The 19,319-nt window shown below is 45.3% G+C and overlaps 1 protein-coding gene across 8 annotated transcripts in view; it reads right to left on the reverse strand.

Annotated features, from left to right (window-relative positions):
* The window catches only part of FAT3 (FAT atypical cadherin 3), a 711,071-nt gene that overhangs the window by 85,305 nt on the left and 606,447 nt on the right, over positions 1-19,319 (reverse strand). For all 8 annotated transcript variants that reach the window (XM_077298543.1, XM_077298546.1, XM_077298544.1 and 5 more), the window contains 4 exons: positions 14,010-14,163; positions 12,002-12,235; positions 1,557-1,946; positions 949-1,163 (listed from right to left, as the gene is read on the reverse strand). In XM_077298543.1, coding sequence (XP_077154658.1) covers positions 949-1,163; positions 1,557-1,946; positions 12,002-12,235; positions 14,010-14,163 — 993 coding nt within the window. The remainder of the gene's footprint in view (positions 1-948; positions 1,164-1,556; positions 1,947-12,001; positions 12,236-14,009; positions 14,164-19,319) is intronic.

Raw genomic sequence — 19,319 nt, forward strand, 5'->3', positions numbered from 1 at the left:
AGCATAGTGCTTGCAAACTAGACAGCAGTGGTGGACGGTCTCCAAGGCAACAAAGCTGTAAACGGAACAAAACTTTCAATATCTCAATAACAGATGCAAATTTTTATGATCAGCAAATTGCAAAAGTGCTTGTATTTACAATATCTATCTATCTATGAAGATGGGAATGACCCTTTAAATAACTCCTCCCCCCCAAAAAAAAAAAAATAATTGGAAAGTTGCCAACAATTTTACTATATAGTGATGAACTGGGTGAGAACCAGAATGGCCATCATTTTAGATCTCACAAGAGTTGTCACCCAGCTTTCCTGAATAGAGATTCTGTCTGGCTGTAGAGTAACACGGTGCGGCGGATGCATCGCTGCACAGATAGGCGGATTTACCATTCAGGAGTCTAAAAAAGCTGAGTGACAATCCTCTATGAAAGATCTAACAGCAGCAAAATTGGTTGTCACTCAAATTTTCCGGTGTTAAACATATCTAATATAATGTCGAACACAAAGTTGGACAGAAAAGGGCAAATCAAGGTCTTCATTGGAGATTATTTTTATTGGGAAGGGGGGTGTCAAATAACCATAGCAAATACAGTCCAAGAGGAAATGACTTTGCCCAGTGTACGGCTTGTGTTTATCTTGCTGCTGCCCCATAAATGTAATTAGGTTTTATAAAGGCCCTCTAGACGCGTTTCTTATGGCCAACGCATTTCAGTACAAGCTATAATGTTTGCTTACAAGAAGCGGACATGTTTACTCACTCAGTCAGTAAAATTCTTATTACATTTTATTAGACCATTGTAACCGGCGTGTTGATATTTGTTTTATACCGTGACCTTGGGTAGGACACGAGTCGATCAGGTAAGCAGGAAATCATAAAATCCCGAGCAATAAACACTCAGCGACATAAGAGTTTTAATAGGTTCTTAAGTAAAGTTCTAACCCTGACACTTACCATAATGACAGAATCTCCGATAGAGGCGTCTTCGCTGATGACAGCGCTGTAAACCTCCTGGCTGAACGTCGGGGGATTGTCATTCACATCCGTCAAGTTGATGTTTACCGTCGCCACTGCGCTAAGTGGAGGGCTGCCGCCATCTTTAGCCTCCACCACAAGAAAAAAGTTTTTACAGCCTTCATAGTCCAGAGGATTGATGACTACAATCGCTCCTGGAAAAGAAAATAAGTTGGATGGATTTTTATTTAGGATTCTACATTAAAAAAAAAAAAAGTTGGTGCTGACCATTATGGCCACCTTTACTAGTGCGATAAGGGATGATATTAAGCTTTTCCAAAACCATTATGGACCATAATGTCGCCAATCACTACTCTGCTCCCTCCATGTCATTCTAAGATGACTAAGCAGGGCTGTGGAGTCAAAGTCGTGGAGTCGGAGTCCATTTTGGTGGAGTCGGAGTTGGAGTCATGGAAATTGAGGAGTCGGAGGTTTGGCTTACCGACTCCACAGCCCTGTGGCTAAGGCAACTCTAGTGTTAGGGGCCTCACTCAACATGATCAAAACTCACCAAAGAGTCTTGGAAATTGATAATTACTGCCTTTTACCTGTCTTGGGATTGATCTTGAACTTCCCATGTTCATTTCCGGTCCTGAAGCTGTACATTATTTCTGCATTTGAGCCAATATCCTTGCTGGCGGCAAATACGAACATCACTTGGGAACCAATGGCCGTGTCTTCGGGAACCGTGACCAGGTAATCTCTCCTTTCAAATACTGGAGGGTTATCATTGACATCCAGGACCGTGATTGTAACAACTGCAAATGAAGATAACGGCTGAAGGGGGCTCCGATCTGAGGCTTTCACTGTTATATTATAGGAGGACTGGACTTCCCGGTCTAGGGGCTGCTCCAGGACAATGATGCCGGATTGCTCATCCATAGTGAAATGTCCATCTGCTGAGCCAACCAGGGAGTAGATCACCTTGCGGTTTATGCCTAGAATATACAAAAGCAAGATGGGGATTAAATAGCTGTGTGCTAAAGATGACGTATAAGGAAAGAAGGGAAAGGGAGATAAGGGGGAAATTACAAATAATGGGTGATAAAGAGGTAAATTAAAGGAAGAATGTAAAAGAGAAATAGAAGAGAAGTAAAGGGAAGTGAAGCGCAAGATGGGAGATTGGGAAAATAGATGAAAAAAGGAGAAGGAAAGCATAATGGAGATAGGAAAAAAGGTGAAAATGAAGGCACTGAATGAAAAAGGAAAGAGGGGGAAGAAAAGCAGAGGAGATTAGTGCAAAGAAAAAGGAAAGAAAGGAGAGAAAGGAAAATGAAAGATGTGAAGAATAGACTGGAAGTAGAAAACATGACGGCAGAAGACAGAAAAAAATCTATGTGGAAGGGAAATGGGGAAATGAGAGGAGAGGGTAAGAAAGAATTGGACAGGAAGAAGAAAAAGGAAGATGAAAGTGGAGAGGAGAGAAGAAAGAGAATGGAATGAAGGAAGGAATGGTGTGGTAGAGAGAAGAAAAGGAAGGCAGTGAAAAGAAAGAAGGTAAGGGAAACGTGGTGAGGAGGGAAGGTAAGAAACGAGAGGAGTGAAAGACAGAAGAAAAGGATCAGAGGGGAGAGAAGAGAAAGGAAAATAATATATATATGAAAGAAAAGGAGAGGAGAGGAGAGAAGGATAAGAGGAGAGAATAAAGGGAAGGAAGGAGATGAGTGAAAGAAAGAAGAATTTGAAGGGAGGGGATAGAAGAGAAAGGGAAACAGGAAAGGTGAAATGGAAAAGAAGTAAGGAGAAAAAAGAAGGATAAGAGGAGAGAAGAAAGGGAAAGAAGGAAAGGAGTGAAAGAAAGAAGAAAAGGGAGAGAAGGAAGGTTTAAAGAAGAGAGAAAAAAAAGGAAGAAAATCAGAAGTAACAAAGGAGAGAAGAGAGGGAGTGATGAGATAAGGGCAGAGTAGTGACTGAAGAAGAGGAAGGAGACACAGGTAAGAAGAGAGGGAAGATGAACAGTAAGGATGGCAAGAGAAGGAGTCAGAAGAGGGACGATGAGTGATGAGGGAAAAGTAAGAAAATAGGGAGAAAAGGAGGAAATTAGAATAGGAGACAAAAAAAAGGGAAGGAGATCACGGAATGGGTAGTTAAGCAGAAAAAAAGGGTAAAGTTAGAACAAGCAGTTTATTTCAAAAGAAGTTAGAAACTAATTTAGCAGGCTTGAATGCCTTTCTTTATCATTTCTTGCTGTGTAGAAGTGTAATAGACAATATTGTAGCCTTGTTGTTGTTTTGTGACACCATTATTTTTCATTGCTGCTGTCAGTTTGATATCTGGGGGAGTTTAGTTGTTAGACATCGGCCTTCGTGATCAGAGAAGTTCCCCACCAACCTATAATCTGCATTCTTATGACTGGCCGCCTACATGCAGACAGCAGGTGCACATTTATAATACAATATCATGCTGCAAAGCCTGTGCAGACACCATCGAAACATAGGTCATGCAAAATGGAAGCCAAATGGACAGCTTTATCCTTCTGCCCAACAGTACTGACAGATGGTAGCACAAGGCTTCACTTACTGATTGCACACAAACACCACAGTTATCAGAGATGAATTCCTAAAAGATACAACATAGATATAGCACACAATTATGTCCCTCAACTGCAAAATCTGTTACTTGTCTTTTCAGATGGAGCTGCATGTTTGCTGTTTTCTGGCTTATGTTTACAAGGTAACCCCCTATTAGTTATTGCCCATGTTTGTCGTGGGACACCCGTATATGAAGCAGCTCTCACTACATTCTTAGCTTCATGTAATACCACATCTCTCCTGTAGTGGGCACTGCAGAGGGAATGCACAGCTGGCTGCAACTGATCGCTGGAGGTCTCCAAAGCTAGACTTGCCACAATGAACTAGTCGCTGCCCCGGCATCAATTGAATATATGATCATCTTAATTCACAGCCTTTAAAGCGATATTCAAGGACACATACATTAAGGTGTACTGCACCTAAAAGGGAATATATATATTTATTATACTAATATTCTCATCATCTCGATTCGTTTAATTGCTGTTCTCTATCCTCTCTTGTTTGGGGTCATCCATAGCATTGAAGCTTCACTTGAAAGTGGAGGCCGCTCACAGCTTTGTGCAATCCATAGTGACAGCCTCGACAATCAAGTGATTCATCTTCGGTATGGCCCATCATCACCATCTCCGAGATAAGAGGGAACCAGACATGTCCCCTTACGATATGAGCATGCAGATATAGGGTTAATCAGCTGGTAAATAGATTTCCACTGTTGTCCGGTTGCCTTAGAGTATGTTTCCACGGGCAGAAACCGGCAGCACTTTGGACGCAGCACATGTCTTCTCCGTCCAAAGCGCTGCCGGCTTTTGAACGCCAGTGATTCCGCCCAATACATTGGACGGTGATATTTATCTTGCGGAGACTGAGCGTCTCCGAAAGATAAATAGACCTGCTGCAGTCTGGAAAGACGCGCCGCATGTCCGTCTCTGGAGGGAAGCCGCAAGCGTCTCTGCACGCATTGTGGAGATGGGATTTCATGAAATCCCATCCACTATGCTATAACATCTGGCTGCTGGGGGTTGGACGCTGCGGATGTACACAGCGTCCAACCAGCATCGTTTACTGAAACGTACCCTTACTGAAAGCCCAGCTACCGGGAGAAAATTAACTTTTTCCCTCATGGCAGCAGACAACTTTCAGAGGTGCCACCATCGAAGCTACAGTCATCGCTCTGAGTAGAGGCTCTAAGCACATCCAGCTCATTTTTGGCAGATCACACTGCAGCGCATCTTTTCAGAATGAGCTGTCAATCAAAGTGTCAGTCATGCTGATAGTCGCTGCTCATTGTGTACTGTGTAGTGCATCTGTGCACAGTGAGTTGTCAATCAAAGTGTCAGGGTGTGCTGACAGCCGCTGCTCACTGTGTACTGTGTAGTGCATCTGTGCACAGTGAGCTGTCAATCAAAGTGTCAGGGTGTGCTGACAGCCGCTGCTCACTGTATACTGTGAAACGCATCTGTACACAATAAGATGTCAAAGTGTCAGGATGTGCTGACTGCCGCTGCTCACTGTGTACTGTGTAGTGCATCTGTGCACAGTGAGCTGAGCTGTCAATCAAAGTGTCGGGGTGTGCTGACAGCCGCTGCTCACTGTGTACTGCCTCTGTGCCCAGTGAGCTGTCAATCAAAGTGTCGGGGTGTGCTGACAGCCGCTGCTCACTGTGTACTGCCTCTGTGCCCAGTGAGCTGTCAATCAAAGTGTCGGGGTGTGCTGACAGGTGCCACTCAAAATGTTGTGGGCGGTGACTGTAGCAGCTCCAGGCACATCTCTAAGACTGAAAGCTGATGGCTCCTTAGGAGGAATTAAGTCAATTTTTAGAGATCAGCAAATCCGAACCTAAATGTTCAGTGTTCGTACCGGACAGTTAGTTAGAACACGGAACTCTCCCAGACGTCCATTTCAATGTTCGGAGTTCCGGGGGAAGTCTGGGAAGAGACAGTTGTAACGCAAGTTCCGAAGTACTGGAAGGCAGTTCTGGGAATCGTACAGAGAAAGTTTTGGTCTCCATTGTTTTCAATGGGGTTGGGGTTCAAGTTCGAGTACAGTTCTGGTACCTGAGCAAGAGTTTTGCATAAGTTCGGGTGGGGTACCAGAACCTGAAACTCTCTTCCCCATTCATTTTCTCCCAGTAGCCACAGTTTCAGTAAGATGGCCGCACAGAATTGAGATGCTGCTCACCTGCAGATTAACCCTATATCTGCTCGTTAATATCATTTGGGGACACAGTAAGTTCCTTTAAGCAGGCAGTACCGGGGGAATTCTGCAGCGTGTGACTACGCCCCCATTTATTTGTGTGTGGATTCCCCTCTGTATCAGAAGGTTGCATTCGGCGGTGCCACATCTCCCCGAATCTGGGCCAAGCTCTTCCCACTTAGCATTGATTCTGCTGAGCTGGCCCCTGACAACCTACGGCTTTGTGCTGCACATCTGCATTCGGAGCCTGTCTGTGCTAATGAGATCTGAAGGGAAGGAATATGCTTGCTTGCTTCTTCCGCTCAAGCCGAGTCGTTTTAGAGCTAATTAAAACAGAATGCAGAAGCCGCCGCACACCCAGCCAATAATTTATTCTGTGTCTCGGTAGCCGGGGTGTTGCTGGTTTAGGGAATATTTATAAAGCGCCACATTCCAACGCATCCGCAGCTTAGAGGCGCAAGAATAACAAATTACATCAGGTCTAATAGAGGCGCTGACTCCTGCACATTCCGCCAAGGGGACGGGGCCTGGCATACAGCTCTGTGCGGGAGAAACTGGTGTTTATGGTGAAACATATTGTTACACTAAGTGTTTATTATACACTACAAAGTACTAAGGGCCGTACATAACACCACACACACTGTCAGGTATACGGATCCCTGATCGAAGCTGGTCATGAGGAAATAAGGAGGAAACTGAAGCGTCATGGCAGTCATGGATTGTATGATATGAAAAAAAGTCTGCAGCACCTGAAGCCTCGGGACATTGTGTTGCCAAACACCTTTAATCTTCACCTCCCTTCCTCTCCGTGAAAATGATGTGGACACAGATATTAGTTTGCTCCTCTCTCGACGAAAAATTATGCGGCACAGATAGTACTGTGGTCCTCTTTCATCTGAAAATAATGTAGATTCAGATAGTACTGTGTCCCTCTTTCCCCTGAAATTGATGCAAATTCAGCTAGTACTATGGTCCTCTTTCCCCTGAAAATAATCTAGTAACAGATAGTACTGTGTTCTTCTCTTGCCTGAAAATAATATGGGCACAGATAGTACTATATCGAATCAGCAAAACTCAGCCTAGTAAGTGACACATCATTGGAATCATGCTCTCTGCCCCTACATGCTTCTTTCAGATTACATAGCAAAAACCTGCTGACAGATTCCCTTTAAGAAGCTTTTATACAACAACCATTAAACTCAGTGTAGTTATCTGTCACCACTGAATTTTCATCTATTATCAATGTAAAATCCCACAATGTAAAACATTATCTGGAGGATCTGTCAGTGGATCTATCAGTTTGTCTTTGTCTGGATTAAGGGCAAAGGTTTGGTGAGAACTTCTTTTTTTTTTTTAAATCAATATTCCTATGTTCAGCTTATGAACCTGTGCAATTTTATATACCGTACCTAAGGCCACGTTCACACGGTCAGTATCTCTCTGGCACATCAGGTTCACCCATGAATTACATGTAGGCAGCCATTTAAACACAATTAAATACCACATTCCCCCTGTAGTGGCCGCTGCAGGGAAAATGAACGGTCAGACACAATCATTCCTGGCGGTAATAGCTTCTTCATCTGGGTTTCAGAGGATTCTGAGTTTTTCAACAGTCTGGGATTTTTAGCTAGTGGCTGAGCTGAATTCATTGGCAAACGTTAACCTCTTTAAGAGCTATTCCTTAAATAGTCAGTTACCCCCATCCATAAAACTAGCCGAGCGCTGTTTGGCTTTTCCCCATTGTCCTATAGTCAATGAACAGAGCGGTGGTTGGGCATGTGCAACTACACTTCATTCAGAACGATGCTCTGCAGAGGACCATCCAGGGTTCCAGAGCCCTGTTCTCAGGATTGATGGGGATCCCAGTGGTCAGACCACCAGCGATCAGTAAGATATCCTATGTACAGTAGATAGGGAATAGCTTCCCATCTTGGGAATAACTCGTTAAGGCGAAATGAATGCCTAATTACCTATTTAATGTTGTTGCTAGCAATGCTCCCATTCAGACAGCAGTAAAGTAGATTTGACTGTTTTAGGACAGACTGGAATCCAGACAAAGACTCGACAAGAAAACCCTGGCTAAATGTAGGGACCCACATTAATTTAGGGGACCCATATTGATTTGAGCAGGGGTAGACATAGACAGCAGATGACCCCTCTGCAAAACACTACATACTCTTCAACAGCTCATCCTAAAACACCCCTTGTAAGTTACCCCGGTAGGACGATTTGCCAATTTCAGCCACGCTAATAGATGATGGGATGCTGCTTTTAAGATGGCAGTGGGTCCCCCTAACCCTCTGGGTACAAATATTGTATCAACCAGTTCTCAAAGAAAACCGCAAAAAGAATAGTGGCAGGTTAAGGCAAGGAATGATGAGAGTGGACGACGGCCGTTTCGCACCGGCTGCCCTTCAACACCTGGACCCATTGAAGCGCGGCCGGCGCGAAACGGCCATTGTCCACTCTCGTCATTCCGCACCTCGCCTTAACCTGCTGCCTCTGTTTAATGTCCTCAACCCATGGAGAGTAAAATAAAGGACTACTGAATACAACACTACAGGGTGAGTGCCACATCTTTCTACAAATATTGTATCTCTGCCACTGGATCTGGGTAAAAACACTCTACGGAAGACAGGCGGCCCAATGAGAGCAAGTCTAGAACAGATGGCTGTCATGAACAGCACCTAGTAGACTTAGATCTATTTAAAACAGATAGTAGGTCTATAAAAACACCTTGATGATTTAGAGGATAGGTGATAACTTACTAATTGGTTGGGGTTCGAATGCCGGGACCTGCACGGATTGGCAAAATGGGGAACTTTGATCGCCGATGGGGGCACTTTAATCCCCACTATAAAATGTATTGGCAGGTCGGATATGCTGCACTCGGCTTTTTCAGACAGGCCTATAGAAAATAAATGGAGTGTTGGTTGGACATCCTCTATTCCGAGGATAAAAGGGCCCTGTTTTTCTGTTCAGTGAGGGTCCCAGCAGTTGGACCCCCAAACCCCCAAGATCAGCGAGTTATTACCCATCCTGTGGATAGGTGATTATTTGTTTTCACCGGATAACACTTTTAAGTAATTTAAGATTGGTTATTTCTATCTTTCCGGTCGTTTTATCTAACGAAAACTTAGAAACTTTTTTTAATAAAATCTGGACCAAATTTAATAAAGGCCTTCTGTGAAAGTTCCCAAGTTTTACAGAACCTCAGGATTTGAGGATGAAGCAATTAAGGTGCGTATTCTAGACACTTTTGGTGGCCTTTAAACCTCTGTCAGATCCAGCAAGTCTCGCCTTTGAACTATGCATCACTTTGTAAAAAAAAAAATCTTCTAAAAAATGGAAAGTCTACAAAAATGTCATTTTAAGAGCATCAGTAAGAATATATCGTGATGATACAGCCTTCCTTTTGATTAAATTGCCAACACGAAAAGTTCAGGCTGAAGCGACTGGCAAGAAAAGAGAGGAAGAAAAAATAAAATGTTCTAGCTGCGGGGTACAGGTTCTCTGCTACATCAGGATGAACCGGAGAATGGCTTTGTGTTTTAGAACAATTACTTGCAGATATTCGCTTTATGCCCCTGATCTGATCTACGACTCCGATAACTACTACTGTCAGCTATACCCAAGAAATCCATTAATGTTCAAGATAAAACTCTGACTCGGGAGCTGAAGGATGCCGTTTATAGCCAGGAAAATACAACATGTGCTTACATTGGAGACATCTAGTGTCCCCCGGACAAAGGGGACACCTCTTGGGACTTCAGCAGAACTCAAACTTATACCTAAACTGTCTGATGTTTGAGACGCATGGAACTAAAGTTTGGTACACGGCATTCGGATCACAAATGTAACCTGCCTGGCAAATACAGAACACAGACCACCCCTAATCACATACGGACAATACAGCAGACCACCGAAACTGAGATGGACAGTAGATATTAATTATAGGGACAAAGTTCAAACAAGACCCACCCTCTATACAGACCCCAGGCCAGACCCACCATCTATATAGACCCTAGGCCAGACCCACCATCTATATAGACCCTAGGCCAGACCCATCCTCTATACAGACCCCAGGCCAGACCCACCTTCTATACAGACCCCAGGCAAACCCACCTTCTATACAGACCCCAGGCCAGACCCACCCTCTATACAGACCCCAGGCCAGACCCACCATCTATATAGACCCTAGGCCAGACCTACCCTCTATATAGACCCCAGGTCAGACCCACCTTCTATACAGACCCCAGGCCAGACCCACCCTCTATACAGACCCCAGGCAAGACCCACCTTCTATACAGACCCCAGGCCAGACCCACCCTCTATATAGACCCCAGGCCAGACTCACCCTCTATATAGACCCCAGGTCAGACCCACCTTCTATACAGACCCCAGGTCAGACACACCTTCTATACAGACCCCAGGCCAGACCAACCCTCTATACAGACCCCAGGCAAGACCCACCTTCTATACAGACCCCAGGCCAGACCCACCCTCTATATAGACCCCAGGCCAGACCGACCCTCTATACAGACCCCAGGCCAGACCCACCCTCTATATAGACCCCAGGCCAGACCGACCCTCTATACAGACCCCAGGCCAGACCCACCCTCTATACAGACCCCAGGTCAGATGCACTCTCTATACAGACCCCAGACCAGATCCACCCTCTATACAGACCCCAGGCCAGTCCCACCCTCTATATAGACCCCAGGCCAATCCCACCCTATATACAAACCACAGACCAGACCCACCTTCTATACAGACCCCAGGCCAGACCTACCCTCTATACAGAAGCCAAGCCAAACCCACTCTATAAAGACCCCAGGCTAACCCACCTTCTATACAGACCCCACACCAAACCCAACCTCTATATAGACCCCAGACCAGACCCACCTTCGATACAGACCTCAGGCCAGACCTACCCTCTATTCAGAATCCAAGCCAACACCCTTCTATACAGACCCCAAGCCAGACTCACCCTCTATATAGACCCCAGGTCAGACACACGTTCTATACAGACCCCAGGCCAGACCCACTCTCTATACAGAACCCAAGTCAAACAAACCCTCTATACAGACCGCAGGCCAACCCCACCCTCTATATAGACCCCATGCCAGACTCACGTTCTATACAGACCCCAGGCCAAACCCACCCTCTATACAGAACCCAAGCCAGATCCACCCTTTATACAGCACCCAAGCCAAACCCACCTTCTATATAGACCCCAGGCCAGACCCACCCTCTATACAGACCTCAGGCCAGACCCACCCTCTATACAGACCTCAGACAAGATCCATCTTCTATACAGACACCAGGCTAGACCCACCCTCAATACAGATCCCAGGTCAGTACCTCCTGAATATTGAGCCCAGACCAGACCTCCTAGTATACAGACCCAATGTAACACCAACCCATATAAAGAAACCAGAACTGACCCCAACTGATCAACTAAGGTTTGCAAATTAACATAAATGTTGCAGTCTAGAAAACACAGAAATAACTGTACATGCCTTTTGGTAGAATTCATACTGGGATCATTTTGGGATGTGGTCAAATTATTAAAGAGATGGGCAAAGATCTGAATACTGGCCCTTTTGCATTCACGACAAATTCTCCTTGAGGAACGTTCTATAATATAGGCATGTACAATGTACATCTTACCTGCTATTAATTTGTTCTACAATAAAGGTGTAGATACCATCATTGACTGCAGCTTGGCTACACTGTCAATTGGAGTCTTTGGTAGTCTAAAATCTTTCTCCAGTCTCTTGAGGCTCAGGGGTTTGCTCTACATCTCCTTCGTCTGGCCTTTACCTGTCACACCCCTGCTTTAACTTCATTTTCAAAAAATACATAGTATGTTGCTGACATTAAAACTCATCAAGGTAATTTATACAGAATAGGTCTTGCCATGTTATAATCGGAGCGACTGAAAGTCCTTAAGCTTGGCACTATGGATTTCACTAAGATGTCCTTAAACTATGTTTCCTTGTCATATCCTTGCTGTTTCCCAACCATGATTCATGAGGTTCCTAAAAATATAGTCAAGACTTCTTTGGAAGATCACATTGAAGGAAACCTACAAGATGCTTGACATATGAGTTGGAAACCATCTTCCAAAGTGTAGAAATTAGAAAGTAATGTTTTGGTGTCCCCTCATCTAGTATCTTTGAGTTAGAGGTTGGAATTAAGGATTCAAAGTTTTCCCAGTGGAGATGAACTTAAGAACGTGCATGACCTTAATTAGGTTCACTCACCAACATCGGGGTCATTAGCCTGCACTCTCGTCAGCAAAGCTTTGGTGACTGTATTCTCGTAGACACTGGCAGTGTAATAGTCAGCCGAGAAGACTGGAGGGTTATCATTGACATCTTCCAGAATTAAACGGATTTCAGACTGGCAAAACCTTCCTCCCCCATCCGTGGCTCGAGCAATTAAATTGTATACTGGAATCTTCTCGCGGTCCAAGGGGGCCAAGGTCTTCAGCTCACCTGCAATTGTTTGGAAAAATAAAAGATGACAGCTCAGCTTGTAGCATATGTCCCGTTCCATCTCTCCTGTGGCTGCTACCAACAACGTACACAATTTCATTCTAGGTCTTCGCGAAGAGGAAGCCAATTAAGCCCGGACTGGAAAGGGACAACGTGTTTTCAGAATCAGACCCAAAAGATTTTGATAGTTTTGTAAGATTATTCTCTGACTCTCACCAGCTTTATCTCCTCAGCATTTAATTAAAAAACATGAGATCAGCCAAATGCAAAAGACAGAGGTTGGTAACTTAACAGCTCTGTAAAATCCCAGAAGTTAAAAAAATATGGGCAGACTGCCAGGCTCGTAAATGTGTGTTTTTTGTTTTATTTTTTTATACCTTGATCACTCACTTTTGAATTTGTTCACCAAGCAAAACAATTTTCCCCTTAGTGACCGGGCAACATTTTACAAATCTGACATGTCATTTTGTTTGGCAATACCTCTGGAATATTTAATCATTTCCCACTGAGTCTGAGACTATTTTTTCATGACACATTCTACTTTATGTTCCTGGTAAACATAAGTTGACATGTTTTGAGTTTTTTTTTGTGAAAATATCAGAAATTTTGTCAAAATTTAGAAAAATTAGCCATTTTTAAATTTGGAATATTTACACCCTTACCCAACCAGATTGTTGTACCACAAGAAATAATGAATACATATAATTTACCATGTGCTTACTTTACGCCGCCATTATTTTTCAAATGCCCAAGTATTTTATTAGGATTTTAGACGATTTAAGAGTCTAGCAGCAATTTTTCATTTTTCATGGAAATTTAGAAAACTTATATATTTTTTTGTAGAGACCTAAAAGTGACTTTGAGACACCATTTTAAAAACAGCAGTTCTCAAAATATTCGTAACTGTTGTCCGGTAGATTGCTAACCCTTCAGGTGCTTCACAGAAAGGGGAATGAATGAAATGAAAAATTATATTTTTTTCCATTAAAATGTTGCTAACATCCCAACAGGCCACCATATCTCATACTGTAGACCCTGAGGCCATTACCTGGCGACCATCGAGACCATACAATTGCGATCTCGGGGTGCCATTGGGGTTAACGAGAAAGCCCCCTCTCTCTGTTAACCCCCTAAATGCCGCTGTCACTATAGACCGCAGCATGTAGGGGATTATACCACCATGATCAGTTTCATCACCGACCATGGCCAATGCAGCAGGGCATCAGCTATCGTATAAATATGGCACCTAATATCTAGTCACCCATCGGGGCCTCCTATTCTTTTATTTCTCGGGTCAATAAAAAGGTATATTGGTGGACATTAAATAGTTAAAGGGGCATTCTCCAAGCGTTTTTTTTAAATTATTTTTATATGTTATTATAGCTCCAACCAACTTCATACCCCATGAATAAGATTATGGACTACCTGTTAATATCTGACTCGAATTGGAATCTCAAGAAAAATTTACATTGTTACAAAAAAAAAAATATATTTTTAAATAAGAATTTGCATTATTGGCCTCTCCTCAAAATCATCAATCAACGTGTGATCGGCGGAAGTGTGACCACAGCAGGCTAAATAGAGAAGAGTATCCGGGTCCATCAGTGATCCCGTTAGGTGCCCCATGGTGACAAACCCCACACTTATAGGCCACCAGTGAGGACACGTCATCAGCATAAGTTCTTGGGGAAAAAAAACCTTTACAAATATTTGGACACTTTTCTGCCTCGGTAGCCCTGACAATAGCTCATCTCACCCTACTATCTATACTTACCACTATCAGCATCTAAATAAAAGTTATCAGCACCAGCTCCGTGCAGAGAATAGCGGATCTCAGAGTTGATCCCAATGTCGGCATCTTTAGCACTGATTTTTAGAAGCATCTTATTGGGAGGAATGTCTTCCGGAAAGGAGGCTGCATTTACAACCTATGGAGAGAAATGATACCGTAAAATCACAATGGTTCAGTCTGTATGGAGGATCCTTCCTGTAATGCTGCTTATTTTGTGTTTTTATGTAGCATATTCCGTGTAGCCATGCTTTTCTATTCCAGTCTATATGAAGCATGCTCTCAATAGTCCTGCCTGTTTAGTGTCTCTATAGAGCATGCTCCCTGTAGTCATGCTTTGGTGTTTTTATACAACGTATCGTTCACTGTTCGTACATTATAGACCATGCTCCCTATAGTTCTGCTTGTTCAGTGTCTTATAGAGCACGAAGTCCTGCTAGATTGGTGTCTCTATAGACCATGCTCCCTGTAGCCATGCTTCTTTGGTGTCTTTATATAGCTTATCGTTCACTGTCTGTACAGTATTGACCATGGTTCTCATAGTTCTGCTTGTTCAGTGTCTTTAGAGAATGTCTCCAGAGGTCCTGCAAGTTTGATGTCTTAAAAGCTAATGTAGCCATGCATGTTCAGTGACTCTACAGAGCATGCTCCCTGTGGTCCTGCATGTTCAGTGTCTCTACAGAGCATGCTCCCTGTAGTCCTGCATGTTCAGTGTCTCTACAGAGCATGCTCCCTGTAGTCCTGCATGTTCAGTGACTCTACAGAGCATGCTCCCTGTGGTCCTGCATGTTCAGTGTCTCTACAGAGCATGCTCCCTGTAGTCCTGCATGTTCAGTGTCTCTACAGAGCATGCTCCCTGTGGTCCTGCATGTTCAGTGTCTCTACAGAGCATGCTCCCTGTAGTCCTGCATGTTCAGTGACTCTACAGAGCATGCTCCCTGTGGTCCTGCATGTTCAGTGTCTCTACAGAGCATGCTCCCTGTGGTCCTGCATGTTCAGTGACTCTACAGAGCATGCTCCCTGTGGTCCTACATGTTCAGTGTCTCTACAGAGCATGCTCCCTGTAGTCCTGCATCTTCAGTGTCTCTACAGAGCATGCTCCCTGTGGTCCTGCATGTTCAGTGTCTCTACAGAGCATGCTCCCTGTAGTCCTGCATGTTCAGTGACTCTACAGAGCATGCTCCCTGTGGTCCTGCATGTTCAGTGTCTCTACAGAGCATGCTCCCTGTGGTCCTGCATGTTCAGTGACTCTACAGAGCATGCTCCCTGTGGTCCTACATGTTCAGTGTCTCTACAGAGCATGCTCCCTGTAGTCCTGCATCTTCAGTGTCTCTACAGAGCATGCTCCCTGTGGTCCTGCATGCTCAGTGTCTCTACAGAGCATGCTCCCTGTAGCCATGCATGTTCAGTGTCTCTACAGAGCATGCTCCCTGTAGTCCTGCATGTTCAGTGTCTCTACAGAGCATGCTCCCTGTAGCCATGCATGTTCAGTGTCTCTACAGAGCATGCTCCCTGTAGTCCTGCATGTTCAGTGTCTCTACAGAGCATGCTCCCTGTAGCCATGCATGTTCAGTATCTCTACAGAGCATACTCCCTGTAGTCCCGCATGTTTAGTGTCTCTACAGAGCATACTCCCTGTAGTCCCGCATGTTTAGTGTCTCTACAGAGCATGCTCCCTGTAGTCCTGCATGTTCAGTGTCTCTACAGAGCATGCTCCCTGTAGCCATGCATGTTCAGTGTCTCTACAGAGCATGCTCCCTGTAGCCATGCATGTTCAGTGACTCTACAGAGCATGCTCCCTGTAGCCAAGCATGTTCAGTGACTCTACAGAGCATGCTCCCTGTAGTCCTGCATGTTCAGTGACTCTACAGAGCATGCTCCCTGTAGCCATGCATGTTCAGTGTCTCTACAGAGCATGCTCCCTGTAGCCATGCATGTTCATTGACTCTACAGAGCATGCTCCCTGTAGTCCTGCATGTTCAGTGACTCTACAGAGCATGCTCCCTGTAGCCATGCATGTTCAGTGTCTCTACAGAGCATGCTCCCTGTAGCCATGCATGTTCAGTGTCTCTACAGAGCATGCTCCCTGTAGTCCTGCTTGTTCAGTGTCTCTACAGAGCATGCTCCCTGTAGTCATGTATGTTCAGTGTCTCTACAGAGCATGCTCCCTGTAGTCATGTATGTTCAGTGTCTCTACAGAGCATGCTCCCTGTAGTCATGTATGTTCAGTGTCTCTACAGAGCATGCTCCCTGTAGCCATTCATGTTCAGTGTCTCTACAGAGCATGCTCCCTGTAGCCATGCATGTTCAGTGTCTCTACAGAGCATGCTCCCTGTAGCCATGCATGTTCAGTGTCTCTACAGAGCATGCTCCCTGTAGTCCTGCTTGTTCAGTGTCTCTACAGAGCATGCTCCCTGTAGTCATGTATGTTCAGTGTCTCTACAGAGCATGCTCCCTGTAGTCATGTATGTTCAGTGTCTCTACAGAGCATGCTCCCTGTAGTCATGTATGTTCAGTGTCTCTACAGAGCATGCTCCCTGTAGCCATTCATGTTCAGTGTCTCTACAGAGCATGCTCCCTGTAGTCCTGCTTGTTCAGTGTCTCTACAGAGCATGCTCCCTGTAGTCATGTATGTTCAGTGTCTCTACAGAGCATGCTCCCTGTAGTCCTGCTTGTTCAGTGTCTCTACAGAGCATGCTCCCTGTAGTCCTGCATGTTCAGTGTCTCTACAGAGCATGCTCCCTGTAGCCATGCATGTTCAGTGTCTCTACAGAGCATGCTCCCTGTAGTCCTGCTTGTTCAGTGTCTCTACAGAGCATGCTCCCTGTAGTCCTGCATGTTCAGTGTCTCTACAGAGCATGCTCCCTGTAGTCCTGCATGTTCAGTATCTCTACAGAGCATGCTCCCTGTAGTCCTGCATGTTCAGTGTCTCTACAGAGCATGCTCCCTGTAGTCATGTATGTTCAGTGTCTCTACAGAGCATGCTCCCTGTAGCCATTCATGTTCAGTGTCTCTACAGAGCATGCTCCCTGTAGTCCTGCTTGTTCAGTGTCTCTACAGAGCATGCTCCCTGTAGTCCTGCATGTTCAGTGTCTCTACAGAGCATGCTCCCTGTAGTCATGTATGTTCAGTGTCTCTACAGAGCATGCTCCCTGTGGTCCTGCATGTTCAGTGTCTCTACAGAGCATGCTCCCTGTAGCCTACATGTTCAGTGTCTCTACAGAGCATGCTCCCTGTAGTCCTGCATGTTCAGTGTCTCTACAGAGCATGCTCCCTGTAGTCCTGCATGTTTAGTGTCTCTACAGAGCATGCTCCCTGTAGCCATGCATGTTCAGTATCTCTACAGAGCATGCTCCCTGTAGTCCTGCATGTTCAGTGTCTCTACAGAGCATGCTCCCTGTAGTCCTGCATGTTCAGTGTCTCTACAGAGCATGCTCCCTGTAGTCATGTATGTTCAGTGTCTCTACAGAGCATGCTCCCTGTAGTCCTGCATGTTCAGTGTCTCTACAGAGCATGCTCCCTGTAGTCCTGCATGTTCAGTGTCTCTACAGAGCATGCTCCCTGTAGTCCTGCATGTTCAGTGTCTCTACACAGCATGCTCCCTGTAGTCCTGCATGTTCAGTGTCTCTACAGAGCATGCTCCCTGTAGTCATGTATGTTCAGTGTCTCTACAGAGCATGCTCCCTGTAGTCCTGCATGTTCAGTGTCTCTACACAGCATGCTCCCTGTAGTCCTGCATGTTCAGTGTCTCTACAGAGCATGCTCCCTGTAGTCATGTATGTTCAGTGTCTCTGCAGAGCATGCTCCCTGTAGTCCTGCATGTTCAGTGTCTCTACAGAGCATGCTCCCTGTAGTCCTGCATGTTCAGTGTCTCTACAGAGCATGCTCCCTGTAGTCATGTATGTTCAGTGTCTCTGCAGAGCATGCTCCCTGTAGCCATGCATGTTCAGTGTCTCTACAGAGCATGCTCCCTGTAGCCATGCATGTTCAGTATCTCTACAGAGCATGCTCCCTGTAGTCCTGCTTGTTCAGTGTCTCTACAGAGTATGCTCCCTGTAGCCCTGCATGTTCAGTGTCTCTACAGAGCATGCTCCCTGTAGTCCTGCATGTTCAGTGTCTCTACAGAGCATGCTCCCTGTAGTCCTGCATGTTCAGTGTCTCTACAGAGCATGCTCCCTGTAGTCATATATGTTCAGTGTCTCTACAGAGCATGCTCCCTGTAGTCCTGCATGTTCAGTGTCTCTACAGAGCATGCTCCCTGTAGTCATGTATGTTCAGTGTCTCTGCAGAGCATGCTCCCTGTAGCCATGCATGTTCAGTGTCTCTACAGAGCATGCTCCCTGTAGTCCTGCTTGTTCAGTGTCTCTACAGAGCATGCTCCCTGTAGCCATGCATGTTCAGTATCTCTACAGAGCATGCTCCCTGTAGTCCTGCTTGTTCAGTGTCTCTACAGAGCATGCTCCCTGTAGTCCTGCATGTTCAGTGTCTCTACAGAGCATGCTCCCTGTAGTCATGTATGTTCAGTGTCTCTACAGAGCATGCTCCCTGTGGTCCTGCATGTTCAGTGTCTCTACAGAGCATGCTCCCTGTAGCCTACATGTTCAGTGTCTCTACAGAGCATGCTCCCTGTAGTCCTGCATGTTCAGTGTCTCTACAGAGCATGCTCCCTGTAGTCCTGCATGTTTAGTGTCTCTACAGAGCATGCTCCCTGTAGCCATGCATGTTCAGTGTCTCTACAGAGCATGCTCCCTGTAGCCATGCATGTTCAGTATCTCTACAGAGCATGCTCCCTGTAGTCCTGCTTGTTCAGTGTCTCTACAGAGCATGCTCCCTGTAGTCCTGCATGTTCAGTGTCTCTACAGAGCATGCTCCCTGTAGTCATGTATGTTCAGTGTCTCTACAGAGCATGCTCCCTGTGGTCCTGCATGTTCAGTGTCTCTACAGAGCATGCTCCCTGTAGCCTACATGTTCAGTGTCTCTACAGAGCATGCTCCCTGTAGTCCTGCATGTTCAGTGTCTCTACAGAGCATGCTCCCTGTAGTCCTGCATGTTTAGTGTCTCTACAGAGCATGCTCCCTGTAGCCATGCATGTTCAGTATCTCTACAGAGCATGCTCCCTGTAGTCCTGCATGTTCAGTGTCTCTACAGAGCATGCTCCCTGTAGTCCTGCATGTTCAGTGTCTCTACAGAGCATGCTCCCTGTAGTCATGTATGTACAGTGTCTCTACAGAGCATGCTCCCTGTAGTCCTGCATGTTCAGTGTCTCTACAGAGCATGCTCCCTGTAGTCCTGCAT

The sequence above is a fragment of the Ranitomeya variabilis genome, chromosome 3 (genome assembly GCF_051348905.1).
Source record: "Ranitomeya variabilis isolate aRanVar5 chromosome 3, aRanVar5.hap1, whole genome shotgun sequence".
Lineage (NCBI taxonomy): Eukaryota > Metazoa > Chordata > Amphibia > Anura > Dendrobatidae > Ranitomeya > Ranitomeya variabilis.